At 37.4% G+C, this 23,096-nt stretch overlaps 4 protein-coding genes and 1 pseudogene across 6 annotated transcripts; 2 read left to right on the forward strand and 3 right to left on the reverse strand.

The window, feature by feature from the left end:
• Window positions 1–261: 261 nt before the first annotated feature.
• On the forward strand, window positions 262–3,183 carry LOC106429816 (annotated as a pseudogene).
• Window positions 3,184–3,209: 26 nt separating this feature from the next.
• LOC106345966 (F-box protein DOR-like) lies at window positions 3,210–6,105 on the reverse strand. Its single transcript, XM_022720479.2, has 4 exons — window positions 5,882–6,105; window positions 3,765–5,741; window positions 3,584–3,686; window positions 3,210–3,504 (listed from the first exon to the last, which is right to left on the reverse strand). Exon 2 carries the CDS (start codon window positions 5,706–5,708, stop codon window positions 4,494–4,496), a length of 1,215 nt encoding a protein of 404 aa, XP_022576200.2. The 5' UTR covers window positions 5,709–5,741; window positions 5,882–6,105; the 3' UTR covers window positions 3,210–3,504; window positions 3,584–3,686; window positions 3,765–4,493.
• Window positions 6,106–6,241: 136 nt separating this feature from the next.
• Window positions 6,242–7,932, reverse strand: LOC125609151 (disease resistance protein Pik-1-like). The gene is made up of 3 exons (XM_048780193.1): window positions 7,123–7,932; window positions 6,937–7,015; window positions 6,242–6,847 (listed from the first exon to the last, which is right to left on the reverse strand). Exons 1-3 carry the CDS (start codon window positions 7,195–7,197, stop codon window positions 6,717–6,719), a joined length of 285 nt encoding a protein of 94 aa, XP_048636150.1. The 5' UTR covers window positions 7,198–7,932; the 3' UTR covers window positions 6,242–6,716.
• Window positions 7,933–8,372: 440 nt separating this feature from the next.
• On the reverse strand, window positions 8,373–11,922 carry LOC106349636 (diphthine--ammonia ligase). The gene is made up of 12 exons (XM_048780194.1): window positions 11,755–11,922; window positions 11,578–11,649; window positions 11,304–11,383; window positions 11,010–11,235; window positions 10,888–10,920; window positions 10,723–10,805; window positions 10,566–10,638; window positions 10,177–10,489; window positions 9,765–10,096; window positions 9,373–9,689; window positions 8,986–9,301; window positions 8,373–8,907 (listed from the first exon to the last, which is right to left on the reverse strand). The coding sequence occupies exons 1-12, from the start codon at window positions 11,830–11,832 to the stop codon at window positions 8,686–8,688; spliced, it is 2,145 nt and encodes a 714-aa protein (XP_048636151.1). The 5' UTR covers window positions 11,833–11,922; the 3' UTR covers window positions 8,373–8,685.
• Window positions 11,923–12,691: 769 nt separating this feature from the next.
• Window positions 12,692–21,436, forward strand: LOC106345967 (exportin-4). 3 transcript variants are annotated; one of them, XM_022720475.2, is made up of 32 exons: window positions 12,695–12,879; window positions 13,062–13,149; window positions 13,235–13,343; window positions 13,712–13,810; window positions 14,054–14,096; window positions 14,580–14,651; window positions 14,730–14,825; window positions 14,960–15,196; window positions 15,354–15,537; window positions 15,669–15,780; window positions 15,866–15,952; window positions 16,047–16,185; window positions 16,455–16,551; window positions 16,658–16,717; window positions 16,833–16,942; window positions 17,205–17,309; window positions 17,720–17,793; window positions 17,959–18,034; window positions 18,127–18,339; window positions 18,665–18,736; window positions 18,999–19,070; window positions 19,151–19,215; window positions 19,304–19,406; window positions 19,492–19,623; window positions 19,719–19,862; window positions 19,985–20,092; window positions 20,171–20,221; window positions 20,293–20,370; window positions 20,455–20,568; window positions 20,651–20,847; window positions 20,936–21,005; window positions 21,099–21,436. In XM_022720475.2, the coding sequence occupies exons 1-32, from the start codon at window positions 12,787–12,789 to the stop codon at window positions 21,285–21,287; spliced, it is 3,489 nt and encodes a 1,162-aa protein (XP_022576196.2). In that variant the 5' UTR covers window positions 12,695–12,786; the 3' UTR covers window positions 21,288–21,436. The 3 variants fall into 3 exon arrangements, 1 of the variants encoding a protein (XP_022576196.2); XR_002664832.2 differs by lacking the exons at window positions 19,719–19,862; window positions 19,985–20,092; window positions 20,171–20,221; ... (3 more) ...; window positions 20,936–21,005; window positions 21,099–21,436 and having other exon boundaries at window positions 12,692–12,879; window positions 18,131–18,339; window positions 19,492–19,532; XR_007339602.1 differs by lacking the exons at window positions 16,658–16,717; window positions 16,833–16,942; window positions 17,205–17,309; ... (14 more) ...; window positions 20,936–21,005; window positions 21,099–21,436 and having other exon boundaries at window positions 12,692–12,879; window positions 15,680–15,780; window positions 16,455–16,473.
• Window positions 21,437–23,096: the final 1,660 nt, after the last annotated feature.

A 23,096-nucleotide genomic window follows, 5' to 3' on the forward strand; every position in this document is an offset into this window, starting at 1 on the left:
AAGTTGTTAAATTCTAAAACCAAGAAAACCAGAAACCAAAAATTGAAATACACAAACCGAAATTCCTGAACCAAAACCGAACCTACTCGCATCAGCAGAGACCCGATTAATCAATTTTTAATTGGTGATGAGATGACATGGACAAATCGTTGTCTAGTTGGACTACTGTCGGCTGACGAGTCAGCTATTGTAATGTTGCTGACGTGGCTTTACGACGTAATAATATTATTATTATTATTCTCTCTCGAAATAATATTATTTCACAAAATTTCTGCAATTCTGGAGAAAGCTAAAGGTCTCGCCTTTATCAAGTAATCATCATCACTGACTAAAAAGAAGAAGAGGAAGAAGAAGAAGAAGAAGAAGATGCTGTTTCAGGTGGGAGGTGATGGCACGCGCCCTACCTTCTTCGAGATGGCTGCAGCTCAGCAGCTTCCATCTAGCCTCCGCGCCGCTCTCACATACTCCCTCGGCGTAAAATTCAAATAACTCTTCCTCCTTCTTAGCTTTGAGATTCTATTACATATTCATGTTCGTTGGTTTTTTTTTTGTAGGTTTTTGCATTGAGAAGATCGTTTCTTCACAGAATCTTAGACTACGAGGATGAGTTCTTTGCTGCTCTGATGCTTATCCTCGAAGGACATAGCTTACGAACCACAGGTTGGATTCTGAATATAATGTGTTTGTGCTTGAAGGAGTGTGAATGTGTATAAAGTTTAGTTTTTTTTTAATGAGTTGTTTGTTTGCAGATGCTTCGTTTGCTGAATCATTGTATGGTTTAAAGAGGAAGTCAGTGAGATTGAGATTGAGATTATGCAAAGGTTCTGGTTTAGAGAAACGCCAGAGGATCCTCTCTGTTGTGTTTCTGGTACTGTCTCTATCTTAAATGCAAAGTTTTTGTAATTGAGTGTGTTTTGTTAATGCCGTAAAGGTTGTGCCTTTGTAGGTTGTGTTACCGTATTTTAAGTCGAAGTTGCATGGTATATATAACAAGGAGAGGGAAGCTAGGCTCCGGGAGAGTTTATGGGGAGCAGAGGATCAAGGGTTTGATGAAGCTGACTTTTTCACAGGGGAGGAGCCAGTTGTTTCAAGAGGGGATAGTGGGGATCAGGAGCTTTCTGTTCGAAGTTTGTAGCTGTGTGCTATCCTCTGATGCATGCATCAAGTGAAGGTAATTTGGATTTTTTATTAGCTGGTGATTCTTTATAATAGTTAAGAGGAGATCTTAGTTTATCTTGTTGAGCTTCATGTTCTAAATTGAAATCACAATCCATACTTTTAGTCCCATTTTTGGGTGGAGTTCTGAGTAATGTACTTATGCATTTGTTCATGGAGAGCATGTATTAGCTTAGCTGATGGTTCTTTATAATAGCTAGGAGTAGTTCTTAGTTTAACTAGTTGAGCTTCATTCCTGGAGTTATATCTACTGTGCTATGCTGTGCAGGATTATCATTCACTTACCAGCTCTTATATCTACTAGACGCTACTGGATTTTATTCCCTTGGCCTTCAAGCTCTTGGAGTTCAAGTTTGTCGAGCTACAGGACAAGAACTGGTATCCACATTCTTCCTTATTTTTTCTTGAAATTTCTGCAAGAAGATCATTGACTAGACCTATAAAAACTTCTGTAAAATCACATGTATAATGTCTAACATATTTTTTTGGTTTTGGTTTTGTTTTTTTCCTACTTTGATGCCAAGATAGATGGATACATCTTCAAGAATTTCAAAGATAAGAAACCATGAGCGTGAGAGACTTCGTGGTCCTCCATGGCTAAAAGTAAGACTTTCACTTATCTTAATCTTCCTGTAATTTAAGGAATGAGATAAGCTGATTCATTCTACTGCTTACACATTAATTAATGATCTAATGTCTGACAATACTGTTATGAATATTGAATTAGACAGTGCAAGGGGCACTTCTCAGCTGTTCATATGCAGTGCTTGATTACGCCCAAACCGGTTTAATTGCAGCAGTTTTTATCTTTAAAGTAAGTGCCCATACTCTTCCCTGTTTACGAATGTTTTGGCTTCTTTGTCTCTTCAGTAGATTTTTCATCACATAGATATGCTATTTGAACATAAGTGTCTCATTCTTTGTTTTGGTTTTGTAGATGATGGAGTGGTGGTATCAATCAGCTGAAGAGAGATTGACAGCTCCTACCGTGTACCCTCCACCACCACCTCCTCCATCCCCAAAGGTATTCATAACAATTGGTAGCAACTGAAACCAATGTTCTATAGCTCGGTCAACTTTGTAACTGCTTTTTGGTTCTCTCAAACAGGTGGCTAAAGAAGGAATCCCTCTACCTCCTGACAGGACTCTCTGCGCGTTATGCTCGCAAAAACGTGCAAACTTGTCAGTTGTAACAGTCTCTGGATTTGTTTTCTGCTATTCTTGTGTATTCAAGTATGTTTCACAGGTAAGTTCTCCAATTCTTTTCTCTCTATTCCCAGTAAGCACTCCCTCGATAGAAAAGCTTATGTTGGTCTTCTTTTGCTAACAGTACAAGCGATGTCCAGTGACATTGATTCCAGCAAGCGTGGATCAGATTAGGAGGTTGTTTCATGACACACAGAAAAAAAATTTTTTAATGGGTTTGAAGCCAAACAGTGAGCGCTTCTGTTCTCAATCGTTGGTTTGGAGATGGCGCAACCAGAGTCTACAGACTCTACACTGGAAGAGCTAAAATGACTGCTAAGTGAGACGCCTAATTCCACAATTGGTTAATGTATATTTTATATAAATGGATAAGCTTTCTTGTTGAGTTCATCAAGCTTGGGATCAAGTGCATCTTGTATTGCAAGAAAGCTGAGTTTGTTTGTTTGTTTTGTGGTTTCTTGCTTTGTGGGTTTTTATCCAGGGTAGGAAAGACGAAATCATCAGTGAGCCCTTAGAAGAGGCATTGACAAAGTTATCCAAGCTCAAAAGATCTGCTTAAGGGAGTAGTTAACTGCTAGATAATGAATAAACTGCATTGATAAATCTAGGATCTAATCTAGTATACCATTGTAGTAGTAGAGATCGTTTTGGTTGGTTTAGTTTTTTTTTTTTTGTGGGGCATGATAATGCATCTAAGCAAGGGCGGTGTTGTATATGATCCAAAGCTGTCACAACAACATTTTTATGTAAAGTTTAACAACCGTTGCTATATGGAATGTTCATAAATCTGCAACTTCATCATGCAACAGAGTTCATCCAACAACTGATTTTCAAAACAAGTGAAATATCATCCATAAACTAGAAACCGTAAACACAAACGCAATAGAAAGCATGTCAAATGTTGCCCCAAGAACACATCATCATGAAACCAGAAAACCACTTAGAATAATTAGATATAAGGGTATTGTTGTGTAAAAAGGGATTGGAGTTATTAAGAAACTTTGATGATCTCAGTTTTGCCTACTTTCTTCTTCAGAGTTTGGGCAAGAGCAAGTACATCCACTCCCTCTCCTTCCACCATAAGCTTCCCTTGTTCGTTCTCCAACCGCACTCCATTAACTCCTGAAAACGTAATGGTTCTTTTTCATTAGGCTCTTGTGTTTTTTTTGTGATGTTGTTTTGTTTGATTGTTTAAGTTTACCGGATGCTCCTACTACAATCTTCATGGCTTTGGTCCTGTATTTTTCACTGCTCATATTCACTTTCAGCACCATGGTTTGCTGATCACATGGCCAAAAACTCATCTTAAAAAAAATCAAGTGATGCATGATTTGATCAAATAATGGGAATGAAGAAAAGAAAAAGAAATGCTCTTGTTGTACCTTTGCCATATCTTGTGCTTGTAGCTGTGGAGAGAAACTTGAAAATGTGCTTTTGCTTTCTGAGACAAGAAGGCTCTTGAAAGTTTTCAGAACTTTGTCCAAAAAAAAAAACAAAAAAGAAGAAGAAAGTTTTGAGAGCAAAACAAAGGAGGGTGTTCATAGATAATAAAAGATGATTGAAACTAATGTGATGTTAATGCCAATATTTAAAGAGGAGAGTTTTCATGTGCTATTTGACTATATGGTTAATTAATACCTCCCTCTTTAAGTTTTCCACTGATAGTAAACCATCACTATCTTACTATTCTATTTTCACATCTCATAAAAGCAATGTCTTGACCGTCCAGAATTTCAAACTTGGCCATTTTGATTGTTTCTTAACCTGAATTGGTTATTTGATGAAATCAAGGGGTTAACTACCACCACAAAACAAAAAAGTATGTAGGGGCTTGATGATATATCCACCAAACTGATGGTATATGCGTTCAGACCTGAAGATATCTGATAATTAAATTCTGTGTGTGAAAATAGTGAACGGATAGAGTAAAATAAAAACTTTTGTACTATTGGAGTTCATGTTCCATGGCTTCTATTGAAATCATTTGCTCCTTAACCGAAACATGTAATGATGATAAGGAATTTCAGAAGTAAGGTGACATTACAAGAGCAATAAACAAGAACACTACCGATAGTTTCTCCATAAAAAATCTTAAAACCTGATGCTTATCCTTATAATTCCATAAGCTTCACATCCTCCACATGGTTCGGATAGGTGTGAATAGAATACCCCATGCCACTCCTTAACGCTCCCACTCCTTGGATTACAACTCTTGTTACAGTCTCCTTGTCAAAATTGCAGTAGTAAACCTGGAAAGGGTCACCTGAATATTCGGACGACATAACAAATTCATTAGGACCAGTCACTCCAACAATCACTAACCACTCCTCTGGATCAACTACATCTTTCCACATAGGGGGCAATGTGTAAACACGTTTGGACCACTCATGTCTTTCGCGGTCTTCTAGAACCCACATCTTAACAGTTTCACTATCGAAATAATAACTTTTGCCCAATGGTACTAAAGCCAATTTACCGTTGCAGTCTAGCAGCCTATGATACAGTTTCCCTTTCGGAGGCTTAACAAAGCTGTACTTCTCAGATCTAACATCGAAGGAAACTATCATATGAGCGTGAATGTAATAGAAAACACCACCAATGCATATATTCTGTGTACCCGCAGAAGAAGGACATGGACATGGTATACCACGTTCAGCCATTCTCCATGTCAATTTCTCATCACTTCCTCCTCCTCCTGCTCCTAATGTAAGCACTTGATGCTCCATAGTTATGCCGTCCTGAAGCCAAATCATTCCCAATACCTTGTGTAGTTTCTCAACGGGATCATACCCGAGTAAGCTTACTATCCCAACCCTCTTCCTTGTCTTCACTTTGGGTATAGTAAGTGACTGTCCCGTGCTAGGGTTACATAACACCGACTCCTCCACCGTGAATCTCCTTCCATTTACAAACCGGTGACCACTAATACGGACACAGACAAGGCCATTGACACTTGCAGATATATCTTTGACAGGGTGATCAAAGGAGAAACTCATGTGATGATCGGCCGCAACAGACAACATCTCATCAGGACTCTGAGGTTGAGGTGAAGAGATGAAGAAGAGGTTATTACCTTCCCAAAAGGCGAACAGTAGACGCGGGCGAGCCTGAGACCTTGTCAAGCGCAGATCCCTGAGATCAGGACGGCCAAGTACGAAGGCCCAGGGCTTGGATACGCAACGAGAGATGGCAATGGACTTGAGGGATAGCCTGGAGAAGATGTCGATCGTGAGATCGATAGGGAGCGGCAGTGATGAATGTTGTTGGTCAGTATCAACAAGGCTGCTGCTGGTTCTACGATCCTTGCGCTGCCGCCGTGTTTTCATGGTCCCTTGGATAGCAAGCAACTCAACTTGTGCCTAACGGATGATACAACACATAATGTTAAACCAAACACGCATGATGATGAAAGCAAATCACTAAACACAATTGTTTTTGAGCTTTTCTGAACCTAAAGTCAAATGTGTATAGAATTAAACGATTACAGATTCAAACTTACTATCTTCTTTCAAGAGAACCGGCGAGGATGTACGTACGTAGGGAGTCTTGCGACGAAAGCAGCCAGGAGCGGAAGAAAATGACAACGTTCAGTAACCTTGTTGGAAATGGTCTTTCGTTCGGTTCATCTCAGGCAGGATAGGTTGACTTTGAAGAGGAAGATACAAGAGCTGGTCAAGGTTGTGTTATATTAGACACTCTAGCTGGGCAAGAAGGTTTGAAGTGGAAGAAGTAATTGAAAGGCGCTAGATGGATTAGAGTCTTTTGATCTATAGTATTGGCGTTTTTCATTTTATCAAAACCGAATCTTAGTTTGTTTGTGGTTTCTTGCTTTGCTTTGTGAGGTTTTATCCAGGGTAGGAAAGACGAGATCATTAGTGAGCACTTAGAAGAGGCATTGACAAAGTTATCCAAGCTAAAAAGATCTGCTTAAGGGAGTTTAACTGCTAGATAATGAATAAACTGCATTGATAAACTAAGATCTAAGCTAGTAAACCAAAGTAGTAGTAAAGATCGTTTTGGTTGGTTTAGTTTTCTCTTTTTTTGGGCATGATAATGCATCCAAGTAAGGGCGGTGTTGTATATGATCTAATAATGCTGTCACAACAACATTTTTATGTAAAGTTTAACAACCGTTGCTATATGGAATATTCATAAATCTGCAACAGAGTTGATCCAACAACAGATATCAAACTGATTTTCAAACAAGTGAAATATATCCATAAACTAGAAACTGGAAAAGAAAGCATGTCAAATGTTGCCCCCACAAGAACACATCATCATGAAACCAGAAAAAGAACTAGATATTGTTGTGTAAGAAAAGGGGATTAGACTTATTAAGAAACTTTGATGATCTCAGTTTTGCCTACTTTCTTCTTCAGAGCTCGGGCAAGAGCAAGTACATCCACTCCCTCTCCTTCCACCGTAAGCGTCTCTTTGTCTTTCTCCAACCGCACTCCCGTAACTCCTGAAAACGTAATGATTCTTTTTCATTAGGCTTTTGTGTTTTTATTTTATTTTTGTGACATGTTGTTTTGTTTGATTGTTTAAATTTACCGGATGTTCCTACTACAATCTTCATGGCTTTGTTCCTATATTTTTCACCGCTCATATTCACTTTCAGCACAATGGTTTGCTGATCACATGGCCAAAAACTCATCATAAAAAAAAATCAAGTGATGCATCATGATTTGATCAAAAATGGGAATGAAGAAAAGAAAATGGGAAATGATCTTGTTGTACCTTTGCAATATCTTGTAGCTGTGGAGAGAAACTTGAAATGAAAGTTTTCAGAACAAAACCAAGGAGGGTGTTCATAGCTATAGCTTGTAAAAGATGATTGAAACTAATGTGATGTTAATGCCAACATTTAAAGAGGAGAGTTTTCATGTGATATTTGACACTATATGGTAAATTAAATATACCTCCCTCCTTAAATTTTCCACTGATAGTAAACCATCACTATCTTACTAGTCTATTTTCACATCTCATAAAAGCAATGTCTTGACCATCCAGAGTTTCAAACTTTAATTCTAGTGGTCTCATTGGCCATTTTGATTGTTTCTTAACCTGAACTGATCATTTGATGAAAGCAATGGTTTAACTACCACCACAAAACAAAAATATGCACCAAACTGATGGTATATGCGTTCAGACCTGATGATATCTGATAATTAAAATCTGTGTGTGAAAATAGTGAACCGGATAGAATAAAATAAAAACTTTTTTACTATTGGAGTTCATGTTCCATGGCTTCTATTGAAATCATTTGTTCCTTAACCGAAACATGTGATGATGATGATAAGGAATTTCAGAATAAGGTTTTCACAAGCTTCAGTGATGCCCGAGCTTTGAGACCGATCGTTTCTCCATACAAATCTTAGAACTATGAGGACAAGTCTTGGATAGCAAGCAATTCAACTTGTGCCTAACGGATGATACAACACATAATGTTAAACCAAAGACGCAAGATGAAAGTAAATCTTCTAAACATAATTGTTTTTGAGCTTTGCTGAACCTAAAGTCAAATGTTTATAGAATCAAACAATTACAGATTCAAACTTACTATCTTCTTTCTATTGTGGTTGATATATAGAGAGAACAGAGGCGGCGAGGATGTACGTACGGAGTCTTGGGACGAAAGCAGCAAGGAGGGGAAGCAAATGACAACGTTCAATAACCTTGTTGGAATTGGTCTTTCGTTCGGTTCATCTCAGGCAGGATACGTTGACTTTGAAGAGGAAGAAGATACAAGAGCTGGTCAAGGTTGTGTTATATTAGACACTCTAGCTGGACAAGAAGGTTTGAAGTGGAAGAAGTATTCGAAAGGCGCTAGTCGGATTAGATCAGAAAGAAAGGTGGTGGCATTACAAGAGAAAATAAACAAGAACATTACCAAAGCCTTTTCACAAGGCCTCAGTGATGGCTCAAAAAGTGAACATCTTTGAATCCAATCGAGGCAATTCTGCAGAATGCAGTGGACAAGATCCGACAAGAAGAGTAAATAATATCCTTGATTCAGAATACTGCAACCTCTGCAGTTTTGCACTAACCATACTAAACAAAACAAACATCGTGTGGTTTTTTTCATTGTAAACAAAACACAACTACATATTATTGTTCTTACGGTAATGAAACGAGAATTCCAGAGCAAAAAAGAATTGTCAGCCCAAAAAATTGTGCCATTCAAGTGGCTAACGGCAGGTAAGGCACTTGTTCAGTAAGTGGAAACCCATTGAAGAGGAGAGAGAGTCTGCTTAAAGATGATAAAAGTAAAGCTTTGTGTTTCTTGTGAGATAAGGAAAGTTAAGACCTTAGGGAAAATAGTTCACATGTGATTATGTTGTCGAGCGAAGCAGAAGAGTTTCCAGCACCAAGGACCGGGACAAGATTGAATGTAGGTTCTTTCGAGTCGCCAACTATACCTTCAGGGCTCATCTCGTTAAGCTCTTTGAATGCAGTTTCAAAAACGTTGAATAATCTCTTTACAGACACACCAAGACTTGTAGAGAAGTGTATCCTCAAGCTCTGCATCAACCAACACAAAGATATAAGCAAAGATTAGGATGAAAAGACTGACATTGTGTTCAAGAATCTCATTCTCACCGTGGTGTCTTTCCAAGAGAATGAATTTTCAGACAAGGTTTTGTTGAGAAGATATACACAGAATCTCGTTACTCTCTCCAGTTCTTGTTCCTCTTCAGGTTCATGAAGCTTCTTCATCACTTCAGCCGAGATGGAGATAACGGTCACACATATTTTCCCATCAACAACTCGTTTCTGCACACAATCTTGGTGCCATTCCTCTGGCTTATATCCCCAACAACCATAGTCTCCTTCACCAAACTGATCTTGTCTTGTTTCATCTTCGGTCTCTGAATCTTCTTCAACGTATAAGACAGGTTTTACTTCAACAAGAGCCCTGCAGAACAACAGTTCAAAGTTTAAGATTCACATACAAGTAATATTAGATTCTCTTCCGTTGTTTAATACCTTTTGGGAAGATCGGGAACAAGAATGTAAAGGAAGATAGGATCAAGGACCCTCCGAGAAGACTTTGCCAAATCTAAGAAAGAAAGAAACTTCTCATGAAGCTGATCCCTCTCTGATTGCTCTGTGCGTGCTGAGCAGAACACCACAAAGAGAATAGCTGATGAAGAGATTGAGCATCTAAAAGCCTCTGCTATCGCCTCACTGTTCTTCAACGCTTGATCCAGCTCAGCAATTGCGCCTTCGTTTCGAAGATTCATGGTGGGAGGGTCAAGTCCTAACTGTCCAGCCATGTGAAGAACACCCTTATGCAAAGTGGCCTGAAGAAAAAAAAAAGTATTAACAGTAAAATTAGCTTCCTGATTAATAAAATTTAAACTTTTATTATTTTTCACCTGACTATAAGGTCCAATGCAGCTAGGTGCCCATGACGAGATACTTTGCACATGGAGAACCCTTTTGCTTTGGTCATTTGCCACTAAAACCTCAACGTAAGCTTTTCCAAGACCGGCTTGTACCAAAGGAAGCTCTATTGTACTACGTGAAGGAACACCAAAAGGACACTTTTCATGTGTGATAAACTTCACATACGTCTCATTGGCGACAGCGAACTCACTCATATCAGAGATGTAAAGATGAATGTACAAGACGTTCTCCCAGTTGAATCCTTGTTTCAGAAGCTGAGACTCAGTTTCCGTAAGAACGGTCTCAAGATCTTCTTTCAGACCTGGAGAAAGAGTATAAAAGCAAACAACAAGTACACGTGAGCGAGCATCTTGAAGATTTAGTCTGTTTTTTGGGAGTTACCTGTTGAAGATTCGCTCGAACCTTCCAGCCAGCAGCATATGGAGAATGTGTTTTCTTTACCGGTCTTTGATAAGTGAACTCTGTTTCGTGTATGTTCAACGGTTCCACTATCTCGTTGGCGAGTAGATTCTGGTGTGCTAGGACCATCTCCTTGTACCTCAAACACCAAACCTGGCTCCTTCTCAAGGGAATTAGAGTCTGGATCTCCCTTCTTTTCGAGATGGAAGACCGTTGGATGAAGAACTCCAACAGGTGCAATAGAATCTGGAGAGTGTAGCTTAACTTCAAATTCATCAAGCACGATTCTCGCATTCTAAACAAAACATAAACTGTCAAGCTACAAATAAGAAACAATGAACTCGATTGTTAAGATTGGTAAGACGACATACAGTGAAAAGCGGGCAATCGAGAGTCAGAGTCTCATATTCTCCTCCTTCACCACAAACATTACTTCCATATAACCTACGTAAATAGACATTCAAAAGGCAATGTTACACAACTAGATTACACTCTTGGTGAAGCGTTTAAAAGAGAACTGTTGCATACTCTTTCAACTTCAAAAGATATGGCTCCATGAAAGCTAAGTCTTTCCCTAAATGCTTAGAAGGATCCAAACCTATTGCAGCCACCTGTTAACATGAAAGAAACCATAATTGTAAGAAAATGTCAATGTTAATAGAAGCGAGAAAATATAACAACAATCCTTATTACCTTGACTAGAATAGCTTTTATCCCATTTGCTATCTGCAAGCAGACGAGAAATGAATTAAAGATGACAAAATTTATATAGAGAAAGATTTGAGATTGAAAGTAGGCATGTAACTTTGGCTTACCATTTCCTGAAGAAGCAAAGTCTGATCTTGTTTCCACAAAAACGCCAAAGAAACAAGACCTAACCTTGAACAAATACTTTCCACACGCAGACGTTGGTAGTCTGATGCAATGGCACCAGACGAAACTGCCGTGATGGAAGGTATCTGTCTCTTCACTTCACTTAACAAAACAAACAGATCTTCCACTTCATCGTCTGGTGTAATTTGGTAGCTAAGTTTCTGATGCCTGCAAACATAAATCCTCAGAACAATCCATTATGAAGCAATCTCCAACTAACAAAGCAGAATCTAAACCTGGAAGAACCTCGGATTCTCCTTCTGAACAATGGCACATTCATGCACTCTGCATAGCTCACAATAATCTGGTGGCCTACCTGAAGTAGAGACATTCAATCAAAGAATAAAATTCAGATTTTACAAATGATGGTATCAGATAAGAAAAAAAAAAACCAAATCTTTCTTATAACCCTTTTTCAAATTCAATTAAAGTATCCAGCTTTACCTCACAATAACGAACATACATAAATCAAACCATTAAAGACAAAAGAAGAAGCAGACAGACTCTTACTGTTTGATACATATAGCTGTCTAGTTCATCGACAGAATCATCAACTGGTAACAAGTTAGCCAATGCCACGATCTGTTGGAAACACATATATAAGCAAACCCAAATTGAGATTTAAAGTTCATATAGTACAAAAAAAAAGACAACTTCTTTGAGGTAGTTTCAGGGAAGAAGACGTACCTCGTGACCGTACTGGATACACTTCATCATGACATAACAGCTATCTTTGCCGCCACTGACTAAAGCCACCACCTTCATCTCTCTCTCTCTAGTTGGAGTCCTTGAGGTTCTTTCTCTGTGTGTAGTAGAGAGAGTCAAAAGACAATAGAGTTTGAGGGCGACTTTAATAAAAGAAATGAATTTTATATTATTTAGGAATATGGCACGACTTTTCTCCTTGTTATTCGATTGGACCCTTTAATTTTTATTTTGTTTTTGTCAATTTCTATCCAAATCACTACTAAAAGTTTTGGAATCTAGTTTAGGTCTTAATCCAACTGCTAATCCATATGATGAAACTGTAATTGAACCTCCGAGCAAAGACAATGTTTTGTAGACTACAAAGCCTTGTTCAATTATTAACCAGCTCCTAGTTCTCGGCATATTAACTGAAATCCGAAAACCAAACTAGAACCAAACCGAAAAATCAAATCCAAACCAAAAATTACAAAACTCAAATGGATTCTATTTTTTTAACAAAAAAATTAAAATTAAACTGGAATTGAACAGCAAAACCAAATAGATACCTAAATATTATTATAAAAAGCAAAAACCCGACCCAAACCTGATATTACCGTGAACCAACCGATCTGATCTGAAAAGTGTATGGTTTCTAGACGGGTCCTAAACACCCCCCAATCCGAATTAATAACTCGAAAACCGAATAACCCGACCCGTACCGGAAATTTGAGTGCCCATCACTACCAGCTTACATTGGTTTTGGTTCAAACTAATTTTCCAAAAGTGTGTACCAAATGGGTTGCAACCTAAGTGGACTGGGCCATGTGTTTCTTTTAATTACTTCAGATATAATTAATTGGGCCATGTATTGGGCCAGGAATTGGGCCCGCGACACACACACACCTGGTAAAAACATCGATTCCCCATCTCCCCCGGTTCTCTCGCCATCATCGGATCCCTTTCTCCGCCATTCACTCTCTGCTCACCGCCGCCACTTTCCTCCTCCGATCGAATTTTCCTCTTAATACTCCGATGTTTAATGGAAGCGCCGGAGGTGGAGCTGAGGATTTGCCTCAGCTTCAATCTACCATGCGCGCGATTGAACTTGCTTGCTCTTACATTCAGGTTTCGCTTTCTTCCTTTATACTTACTCACTCCATCTTCGTTTCCTCGTTTATCTGTTTGGATTCCTAATACATCGGAGGAAGCTTTAGCATTTATGAGCTTTTTTTTTTGTTTTGCTTCATTTTGAAGTCACAGGAAGTTGTTTATGAGTTTTTGTGAATTGATTGCGTTTCTCTTTGCAGATAAATACTAATCCAGCGGCTGCTGAAGCTACCATTTTGTCGCTTCACCAGTCTCCTCAGCCATACAAGGCCTGTAGATTCATTCTTGGTAAAATTTGGAATCTTACTGCCCCCAGTGAACTTGAAGTTACAGCTGTTTGTACTGAAAGTGTGTGTGTGTTTTGTACTTTCAGAAAATTCTCAGGTGGCGTCTGCTAGGTTTCAAGCTGCTGCAGCTATTAAAGAAGCAGCTATCAGGGAATGGAGTTTTCTTTCCACCGAGGATAAAGGGGGTTTGATTAGGTTATCTCTCCCTCTCCTCCTTTTTTTAACGTTTTATTGATAAATGCTTAAGCTTCCACTTAGTTGAACGGTTGGTTATCCTCTGTTAAGTTTGTATTTTTGATTGCTTTGCGAATTAACTTGGAGAATTCATGCTTCGCAATATAGTAATAATTTTTGGTTACTGCAACTTTTACTTCTGGACTGTGAAACCTGCTACTTCTTGACTGTAGTGTTCTGTGGTTGGTATGGACACACATCATTGCCGTGATAATCATGTGATAATCATGGTGGCCGTTATTAAGAAATTATAGGTTTTCTTATGATCTTCTGTTGTTGGCTCATTAAAAGGAAAATAAATTCTAAAACTTGGCTATTTCTTTCTGCAGCTTCTGTCTTGGCTACGTCATACAGCATGCTAATTCATCAGATGCCTATGTGTTCTCAAAAGTATCTTCTGTCGCTGCGCAGCTGATGAAAAGAGGCTGGTAAGCTGCGCTGTTTCTGGTATTCAGAATAATAAGTCGTGTTTTTAGATGCTGGAAGTTAGCTGTCACTTCTATGCATATAGAGGATTCATGAAATTAGTTGTTGGTCACACACGCTTATAACTGACAGCTTCTGGAAAAATAGAGTAGTGCAAAGAAATCTAGATATATTACTCCTTTTTTTCTTTTTTCTTGCTTAGTTCATCTTAAAAAACTTCTAATCTGAGTGAATAACTCTTATAGGCTTGAGTTTACTCCAGCCGAGAAAGAAGTCTTTTTCTACCAGGTATCTACATTGTATTGCAATTTTTGGGTCTCTTTTTTAATTTTTTGTATCTAACATTTTGATAGAATTAGCTGCACATATTGTTCAATTCGTTATCCTGCATTTTATACACGATGGCTTATTTGATAAAAAAAGAAATTGCATACTTACATGATACTCACACCTTGTTAACTGTGCCTACCGTAAAAGATATGGTCTGGGGAGGATGTAGAGTAATTGAGTAGGTTGACTAGTCATCATTGGGGTGACTAAGTAGTAATTGATCATTTGCTCCATAGCTTAGCTAGATATGTCTTTCGATGCTCCACGCCTTGATAAAAAGATATTGGGGCTTTCAAATAGTTTGATGCTCTTCATGATATACATTGAAAATTGCGGAAGTGCGGCTATCTATATTAAAAATACAACGGAATTGTATGATATTAATGTTTGTTAAAAGGATCACGGTATTGAATTGCTTTTGGCTTTAATTGCTTTTTACAGATTAACCAGGCCATTCTTGGTTCACGAGGCTTAGATGTGCAGTTCATCGGTATTCATTTTCTCGAATCCTTGGTAATGATCTGTTTAGAATTTTTTTTTTTTTGGCGTTATATGTATACCATATGTATGCTCATAGTTTCAGTATCTCAGGTATCTGAATTCTCACCCTCTACTTCAAGTGCCATGAGTCTCCCGAGGGAATTTCATGAAAATTGCCGCAAGTCGCTGGAACAAAACTATTTGAAGGTACTCTTAGGATTTTATTTGCTTTCAGATATTGTGACACCCATCAACCTTTCGTCTTTGGAAGAATGAAAGCCTGTACCAAGGGTTCTATTACTAAAACTGTGCTGTTTACTTCCGATGGTTTTCAATTGCAGACTTTCTATAGCTGGGCACAGGATGCTGCTTTAAGTGTTACAAATAAGATTGTGGAATCAAATTCTGATGTCCCTGAGGTTAAAGTTTGCAATGCTGCGTTGCGGCTAATGCATCAGATACTAAATTGGGAGTTTCGTTACAGCAAAGGTGGCACAAAGGGCAGCATTAATGTATTCTCTGATGGAATGAGATCTGATACTGCATCATCACGGAAGACAGAGTGTGTAATAGTTCAGGTAGTTAATGGTTATATTTAAGATATATTTCATGTTCTTCAACTTCATTAACTTGCCGAAATCCAGAGATATAGTAAGGGGTGATTCTAGCATGTCAAAGTTTATACTTTTATATAACACTTTCATTGACTCTTACCTTCAATGGTTCTGATTGCAGCCTGGTGCTTCGTGGTGTGATGTTTTGCTTTCAAGTTCACATGTTGGATGGCTGATAAATCTATATTCGTCGCTGAGGCAGAAGTTTGCTTTTGAAGGCTATTGGCTAGATTGTCCTGTTGCAGTCTCTGCTCGGAAACTTATTGTACAATTGTGCTCCTTGGCAGGAGAAGTATTTCCTTCCAGTGAGTATTCTATGCTTCTGTAACTTTTACTAATTACTCTTCTGTTGAATACGTAAAGAACGATGGATGTCCATCATCTCTACCTTATCAAGATATATATTTCTCTGTTAGTGACTTGTTCAATAATCTAGACAATGCACAGATGCGAGAGCAGCATCTACTCCTCCTTCTGTCAGGGGTGTTACCCTGGATTGATCCTCCTGATGTCATTTCAAAGGAGATTGAAGAAGGAAGGAGTGGAAGGTTAGCTGTTCAACACTCTAACCCTGCTTGTTTTCTGTGTCTTGTATTCCAACTTTAACGTTGTGTCCTCACATTCTTATTCCAGTGAGATGATTGATGGTTGTCGCGCATTGTTGTCTATCGCGACCGTTACTACTGCTGTTGACTTTGACCGACTCTTGCGATCAATAAGGTCTTTGACAATTGACATGTTACCTTCTTTTTGCTTTTATAAGCCCCTTAGCGATTGCTATTCATAAATAGTTGGTTCTTACCTGTTTCTTCAGGCCCTTTGGTACTCTTACACTATTATCTCTGTTAATGGGTGAAGTTGTGAAAGTATTATTGGCGAATAGTAATGATAAAGAGACTTGGAGCTATGAGGCGCGCGACATCTTGCTAGATACCTGGACAACTCTCCTTGCTGTGAGTACGGTTAAGATTTTTTTTTTTTTAAAACAGCTACATATATTTATAACATTATGCATGGTTGTGTTCATGAAACTCTGTGGCCATATTTGGTTAGTTTTGGCTTACTTTGTGATTGTCAGGCTATTTATTAATACCTGTCATCTTCTCCAGCCAACAATTTTATGTTTGAGAATCTAGGGGAACGATACAATTTAAAAGTTCATTTCTTCTTCTGACATACCAGTGGGCAATGTTTGACTAATGTTTGTGATGATTCCTGTTAGTCAATGGATGGTTCTGGAGGTAATGCGTGGTTGCCACCTGAAGGGATGCATGCTGCAGCTAGTCTCTTTTCATTGATTGCGGAATCTGAACTAAAATGTAACGATTCCGGACTGTTGCCAGTGCCACTGCCTAACAACTTTTTGTCGTTTGGTACTATTTTCATTTTCAAATCTATTTACGAACTGCAATTTTACTCCTATAGTGGCATCTGCGTCAGCTACAACTGATGAAGATGATGCTGACTGTCTGGCTTCTGTATCTGGTGAGCAAAAGAATTGCAATTTTTCCTCTGATTTTGATTTTGAATTTGAAGCCAGTCTTAGAAGGCAGATGTGCTGCTATTCTTTTCTCAAAACTTTTATATCATGTTCTGGCAGCCATGGATGAAAGACTAGGCTCTTATGCTCTCATTGCGAGGGCAGCAGTGGATGCTACAGTTCCGTTTTTAACAAAACTTTTCTCTGATCGTGTTGCACGCCTCCATCAGGTGCTCTTGATCGACCTTCTTTTAGAATACAGCGAAAGCCACATTTCTTCATCTACTAAACACACTTGTTGGCCTATTTTCTCTTAGCCTGACTTTTAGTAGCTAACATATAAAAATACACCTGCATCAAAGCTTTTTTTCTATTGATCCGAAGTTTCAGCTTTGTCTGAATTACAGTATCTTACATATTTTAAATTTATGGACGAGTTTTCTAATTTGTCCTGAGAGATTGCTTTTGCTTATCTTAATCTTCCTGTTTTAGGGCAGGGGCACTGTTGATCCGACCGAAACTTTGGAAGAGGTCTATTCTTTACTGCTGATAATCGGTCATGTACTTGCAGATGAAGGAGAAGGGGAGACGGCCCTGGTAATTATTTATTTTCCTGCCTCTCTTTGATGTTATCACTAAAAGGAAGACGCCAACAAGCTTTCGTTACATTCAGTTTTACCTGTCTACAATGATAGATTAGGTCTCAATTCATAGTGTTTCAAAGAAAAAAAAAAGGTCTCAATTCATATTTTCTTTCATGTTTCATGTTTTACTGATATAAGGTATCTGTCAAACAGTCACACTGACGTTCCTTTCCTATGGAAAAAATAAGAAACGTTTTACCACAGATATTAATTTCAAACTAATGGTTCTTGAATTTCTTAATATACGTAATGGAAGTCCTTGGAGAATCAGTCTTATAAGTATTTTCATGAGGGCTGTTATAGTTTTGTTTACATATAAAGTCTTTCCAAGAGTAATTACGAGATGGTTTTATTAATAACCAGGTTCCTGATGCCTTGCAAACTCATTTTGTGGATGTTGTAGAGGCAGGCAACCACCCTGTTGTGTTACTCTCAAGGTAAGCTTTAGTTAAGCCTTTCCCGACTGGTTATTCTTAAATTACCGTCGAGGTATTTGTAAGAGTCTTGAACTTTACTTGAGATTCTAGTGGCATACTAATATAAAATTACATATTTTTCACTGAACAGTTGATGACTTTTGGTTGTCTTTTTTTTTGTCGTAGCTCAATTGTAAAATTCGCCGAGCAATGTTTGGATGCAAATATGAGATCATCGATCTTCAGTCCTCGGCTAATGGAGGTACATTTTTACTAACTCCTGAATTGGGTAAATATGAAGTTATTGCAGTCTGCTATCTTGTTTCTATTTATTGATTGGAGAAACATACGTAGGCAGTCATATGGTTCCTTGCAAGATGGTCTTTCACATATCTTATGCTCGTTGAAGATTGCAATTTGGGTAGCAACCAGCTTCAGTCTCTACCTTCCAGAGCATGTTTATTCACGTTTTTCAATGAACATAATCAAGGGAAGTTTGTCCTTGATATAATTGTCCGGATCTCCTTGACATCGCTCATGTCTTACCCTGGTGAAAAGGATTTGCAGGTAATAATCTTTTGTCCTATAAACTTTGTTGATTTTGGAAACCATGTACCATGTTTTTTTTACTGTGTACAAATACTATTTTTGGTATGTTAAATGAATACATTATTCAGAGTTGTCTGTGAGGGGGTCTAAGCTGATTCAAGAAATCTCGAACTTCTTTGACTCTACAAATTTTGATGACTAAAGACTTTAGGCCAGGGAATCCAATTAGCTATAGCAAGATTTCTTTTAGAGCTTAATTTGAAGTTTGTTATAAGCAATGGTTATAACTGTTGGTTACTTCCATTTCACGTATTCTTCTAATCTTTTTTTCCGCACTCTGCAGGAGTTAACATGTCATCAGTTACTGCATGCGCTTGTTCGACGAAGAAATATATGTTTTCACCTTCTATCACTGGTGAGTTCAGAAACTCGCCATAGACATGGGACATTTTTGAACTTCATTTCGTGCTCCTGCGTTAATATTTACACGCTTGTATTTTAGAATTCAGTCATTTTTCATTGCATGATATGGCTGCTAGAAAAGCTGTTAGTCTACGAATCGCTCTTCTTATTTCAGTTATCCAATTGAAAAAGAACATGTTCATTAATAATAATGTTTGTAGATTAACTTATTCCTGCCTTTATTTAGTAACTGACTCTGTGTGTAAAATGTTCAGGACTCCTGGCGCAACCTAGCAAATGCTTTTGCTAATGACAAAAGTTTGTTCTTGCTAAATGGTGTTAGTCAGGTATAGTTCCCTAAATTTTTCACTGTGGTTAGTTTGTTCACGTATATTCTGTTTCTTGAAATGATGTTACTTTTATTCAGCGTTCATTAGCTCAAACGCTTGTTCTTTCTGCTTATGGAATGCGAAGTTCAGATGCATCAAATCAGTGAGTCTCCAAATTCTGCCCACTTCTTCCCTTACAGCTTAACCTTGAATTTGGCCTGACCGATAACCTTCTTTTTATTTTCCATAAGATATGTGAAGGACCTCATGGCTCATATGACATCATCTTTAGTGGATTTGGCCAATAACAGTGACCTTAAAAATTTGGCTCAGCAACCTGATATCATTATGCTGGTGAGGAAGAATAACACTTGAAAACATAGATTTAGTGATTTCACAATCCTTATAAACAGAAGTTTTCTATCGTATTTTGTGTTAGGTGAGTTGCGTGTTAGAACGGCTTCGTGGAGCAGCAAGTGCCACTGAACCCCGGACACAGAGAGCAATATATGAGATGGGCTTGTCTGTTATGAATCCTGTGCTCCGTCTTCTCGAGGTTTACAAACACGAGGTATTGTTCAGGGCCTATAACCTATCTTAACAGCTTTATACATATGGTGCACGTCACTCAACCTGTATTCAAAATCCATGTGTTTTATTGCTTAGTCTGCAGTAATTTATCTACTGCTTAAATTTGTGGTGGACTGGGTGGATGGGCAAATATCCTACCTAGAGGCTCATGAAACAGCTGGGGTTGTTAATTTCTGCATGAGTCTTCTACAAATATATTCGTCACACAATATTGGGAAGGTAAGTGTGTTCCCCTATCTCTTCCTTACGTCTCTGTTCAAACTGAGCGTCATTTCTTGAAAGCAGACAAGATAAATATTTGTATAACTTCACTGACATACACTTGCTATAATCCATCTCAGATATCATTGTCCCTCTCGAGTACCTTGCTTAATGAAGCTAAAACCGAAAAGTACAAGGATTTACGCGCTCTGCTTCAGCTACTATCTCATCTATGCTCAAAAGATATGGTAAACGTTCTTTTATTTCTCTGCCCTCACTGTAGAAACTTGACACATTCTTCTAACAAGTGGTACTATATTTTGCAGGTTGATTTTTCATCTGACAGTATCGAGACACAAAGCACAAACATATCCCAGGTAAAAAAAAGCAAAGTTAATTAAGATTAAACTCTACAAGAATGGTATGTGTAATTCTTTGAACTTTACAGGTGGTGTTCTTTGGCCTCCATATAATCACGCCACTTATAACTTTGGAACTACTCAAATACCCCAAGCTTTGTTTCGACGTTAGTATTTGAATCCACCATTACTAATCCTATTATAGTAGCTTTACTGTTATAAACTTTCACTAATGCCATTAAATTCTGCAGTATTTCTCGCTCATATCACATATGCTCGAGGTTTACCCGGAGACGCTCGCACAACTCAACAGTGATGCATTTAACCATGTGCTTACAACAGTTGACTTTGGTCTTCATCAGCAGGTGGAGTGAATTAAGTAAATCCCTTTTGTTCTTGGTTTACGAAAATGTTAAAAGCAATGCTATCTATTGATATGCTCAACAGGATGTAGATATAGTCACGATGTGCCTGAGAGCTCTAAAGGCTCTTGCTTCATATCACTACAAAGAGACAAAAGCTGGCAACACGGGTTTGGGTTCACACGCTTCTGGACAAACAGATCCTAATGGAGTTTTCCACGAAGGAATCCTGAGCCGATTCCTTCTGACATTACTTCAGTTTCTGCTTTTTGAGGATTACAGGTATCCATCACTCTATTCAACCCATATCACTTGATAAGCTAACTCTTAAGGTTTCCCCAAAAGTGTGTTTACCGTTTTCTTGTTACAGTACGGACCTAGTCAGCACAGCAGCAGATGCCTTGTTCCCTCTTATCCTCTGCGAACCGAACCTTTACCAGGTGGGTCTTTAGTTTCTCTCTTTATAAACATAAACCGAGTTTCCATGTCTGAAACCGTTGTAACGTAAAGCAGTTTGTGTTATTTACCTTTAGGGACTGGGCAACGAACTGATTGAGAAGCAGGGGAATCCCAACTTCAAAACGAGGCTAGCGAACGCTCTTCAGGTACTCACGACATCGAACCAGCTATCGTCATCCTTGGACCGTCTCAACTACCAAAGATTCAGAAAGAACCTCAACAACTTCCTCATCGAAGTTCGTGGGTTTCTCAAGACAAAATGAGCAAGTTTCAGAGCTGAGGAGGTCAAATACAAAATTGAATATTTTAGTTTTTAGTTTTGTTTCCTTTCAATAATACTATGAATTAATGTGATATGAATTAATATGATCATTTATCAAAATTTTCTAAAAATGCGACTATTTTCTTTTAATTGGTTATTGATTCAGCAGAGGTGCTATTTTAAATAGAGTAAATACCATAGATAGATAGCACTAAAAACATTGGTCACTCAATCTTTTTGTCACAAAAATAACTTAAGAGAAAGAAAAAAATCAGAACAGTAATCTACATTTAGACCAAAAGAATGTTTAAAAATAATATTTATTAAGCAAAAATGAATGAACTATCCTCCGATAGAAATTGCTTAAATAGCACAAATTAGAAATCAATTTTCAAAAGTGCTCTAACAATTGGATTTAGGGTTTAGTGATTATTGTTTAATGTTAAGTATTCAGAAAATGAGATTGGGTTTATAAATTTCTATAAATAGTTCTTAAACATTTATAAATGATTTAAAAAATTAGTTCTGTCTTTTTCATCATAAATTTAGATTATATATGAAAATTGACATCATTTTTTATCTTTAAATTGACATCATTTAAAGATAAATTTGAAAATTGGAATCAAGTTTGTGGTAAAATTAGAATTTTCCAATAGCTATTTTTTTATTTATATTGTTCTGATATTTTACTCATCTTTTACTTGTATTTTTCTTATATTTTTTTTACAGTATTAAAATTTAAAATCAAATCCATGTTATATAAAATTATGCAACAAAGTCTTGAAATTAACTTGTATGTAATTTTGTATATCTAAAGTTTATTTTTATACTCCACTTTTTAGTTTTAACTGAGTTTTGGTGAATTTGTTTTGGTTAAATTATGCATATTTTTTCGTATTTTCTGATTTTATGATTTAGTGATTGGAAATATGTAAAAAAATTATCAGTATATTATAATATACACAATTTATAAGAAAATATAACGGGGACATATGGAGTTCAGATCTGAACAAAACAAACAATTTTAAGAATTTAGATCATCAGTATTATTATTAATTTAATCACTTTACAAAAGAAAGAAAATTAGATACATTTAAAATGAAAATCACACAATCATTAACTGAGCTGCTATCTCAACCAACAACAATAACAACCAAACAAAGTCAAAGCAGATGGAATTCTACAAACCCTAATTCGAATCCCAAATCTCAAAACGCTAGCAATCGTCCAAATTTTGAATACATGTGTTTGTAGTTTGTATATTGGAAGAAAAAATCAAAACTTAAACAAACTGGTTTCGTTATAAAAGTAGTATTTTTCAAACTGATATAAATTGCAATTCCATAATAATTTCTGATATAAATCATGTTTAGATTGAAAATATAAAAAAAATGATAGGATGATAAATGAGTTACCGTCCAAAACGTGAATAGTCTAGGCTGGTGGTCATGATATATCTCGGGGAAATCTAATTTAAAATCAAAGTTAGTTTTAATTAAACACTAATTAATACATATTATTATATTATTTAATTTAAAAACACTATAATTAAGTGTCTGCTAACTAGCTTCAATCGAATTGGTGTCTGATGTTTTCCGTATGAGCCCGAGGCTAGTCAAATCTGGGCTAAGCTTAAGTCGTCAGCCGACTCAACCATTGGGTCTCACACGTTCAGTGTAGCCCGTGTCCCATATATTTTCTGTTGATAGTCTTTGAACGCTACCGCATACTGTATATTGGTTTTGATTAATTATACTAAAGACATATTTTATTTGATTATATAATCAGGTTTTACTAAATACATCATGTT

Source organism: Brassica napus, chromosome A5 (genome assembly GCF_020379485.1).
Source record: "Brassica napus cultivar Da-Ae chromosome A5, Da-Ae, whole genome shotgun sequence".
NCBI lineage: Eukaryota > Viridiplantae > Streptophyta > Magnoliopsida > Brassicales > Brassicaceae > Brassica > Brassica napus.

Excerpts from the sequence above, each read along its gene's own strand:
- LOC106345966 (XM_022720479.2), bottom strand. The coding sequence starts at position 5,708 with ATGAAAACACGGCGGCAGCGCAAGGATCGTAGAACCAGCAGCAGCCTT.
- LOC125609151 (XM_048780193.1), bottom strand. The coding sequence starts at position 7,197 with ATGAACACCCTCCTTGGTTTTGTTCTGAAAACTTTCATTTCAAGTTTC. Across the intron at positions 7,016-7,122 it reads AGCTACAAGATATTGCAAAG|CAAACCATTGTGCTGAAAGT; the intron begins GTACAACAAGAT and ends CCATGTGATCAG. Across the intron at positions 6,848-6,936 it reads GATTGTAGTAGGAACATCCG|GAGTTACGGGAGTGCGGTTG; the intron begins GTAAATTTAAAC and ends TTACGTTTTCAG.
- LOC106349636 (XM_048780194.1), bottom strand. The coding sequence starts at position 11,832 with ATGAAGGTGGTGGCTTTAGTCAGTGGCGGCAAAGATAGCTGTTATGTC. Across the intron at positions 10,806-10,887 it reads TAAAAGCTATTCTAGTCAAG|GTGGCTGCAATAGGTTTGGA; the intron begins GTAATAAGGATT and ends TCATGTTAACAG. Across the intron at positions 10,490-10,565 it reads TCGATTGCCCGCTTTTCACT|AATGCGAGAATCGTGCTTGA; the intron begins GTATGTCGTCTT and ends TGTTTTGTTTAG.
- LOC106345967 (XM_022720475.2), top strand. The coding sequence starts at position 12,787 with ATGTTTAATGGAAGCGCCGGAGGTGGAGCTGAGGATTTGCCTCAGCTT. Across the intron at positions 14,097-14,579 it reads AAGAAGTCTTTTTCTACCAG|ATTAACCAGGCCATTCTTGG; the intron begins GTATCTACATTG and ends TGCTTTTTACAG. Across the intron at positions 15,953-16,046 it reads CGACTCTTGCGATCAATAAG|GCCCTTTGGTACTCTTACAC; the intron begins GTCTTTGACAAT and ends CTGTTTCTTCAG.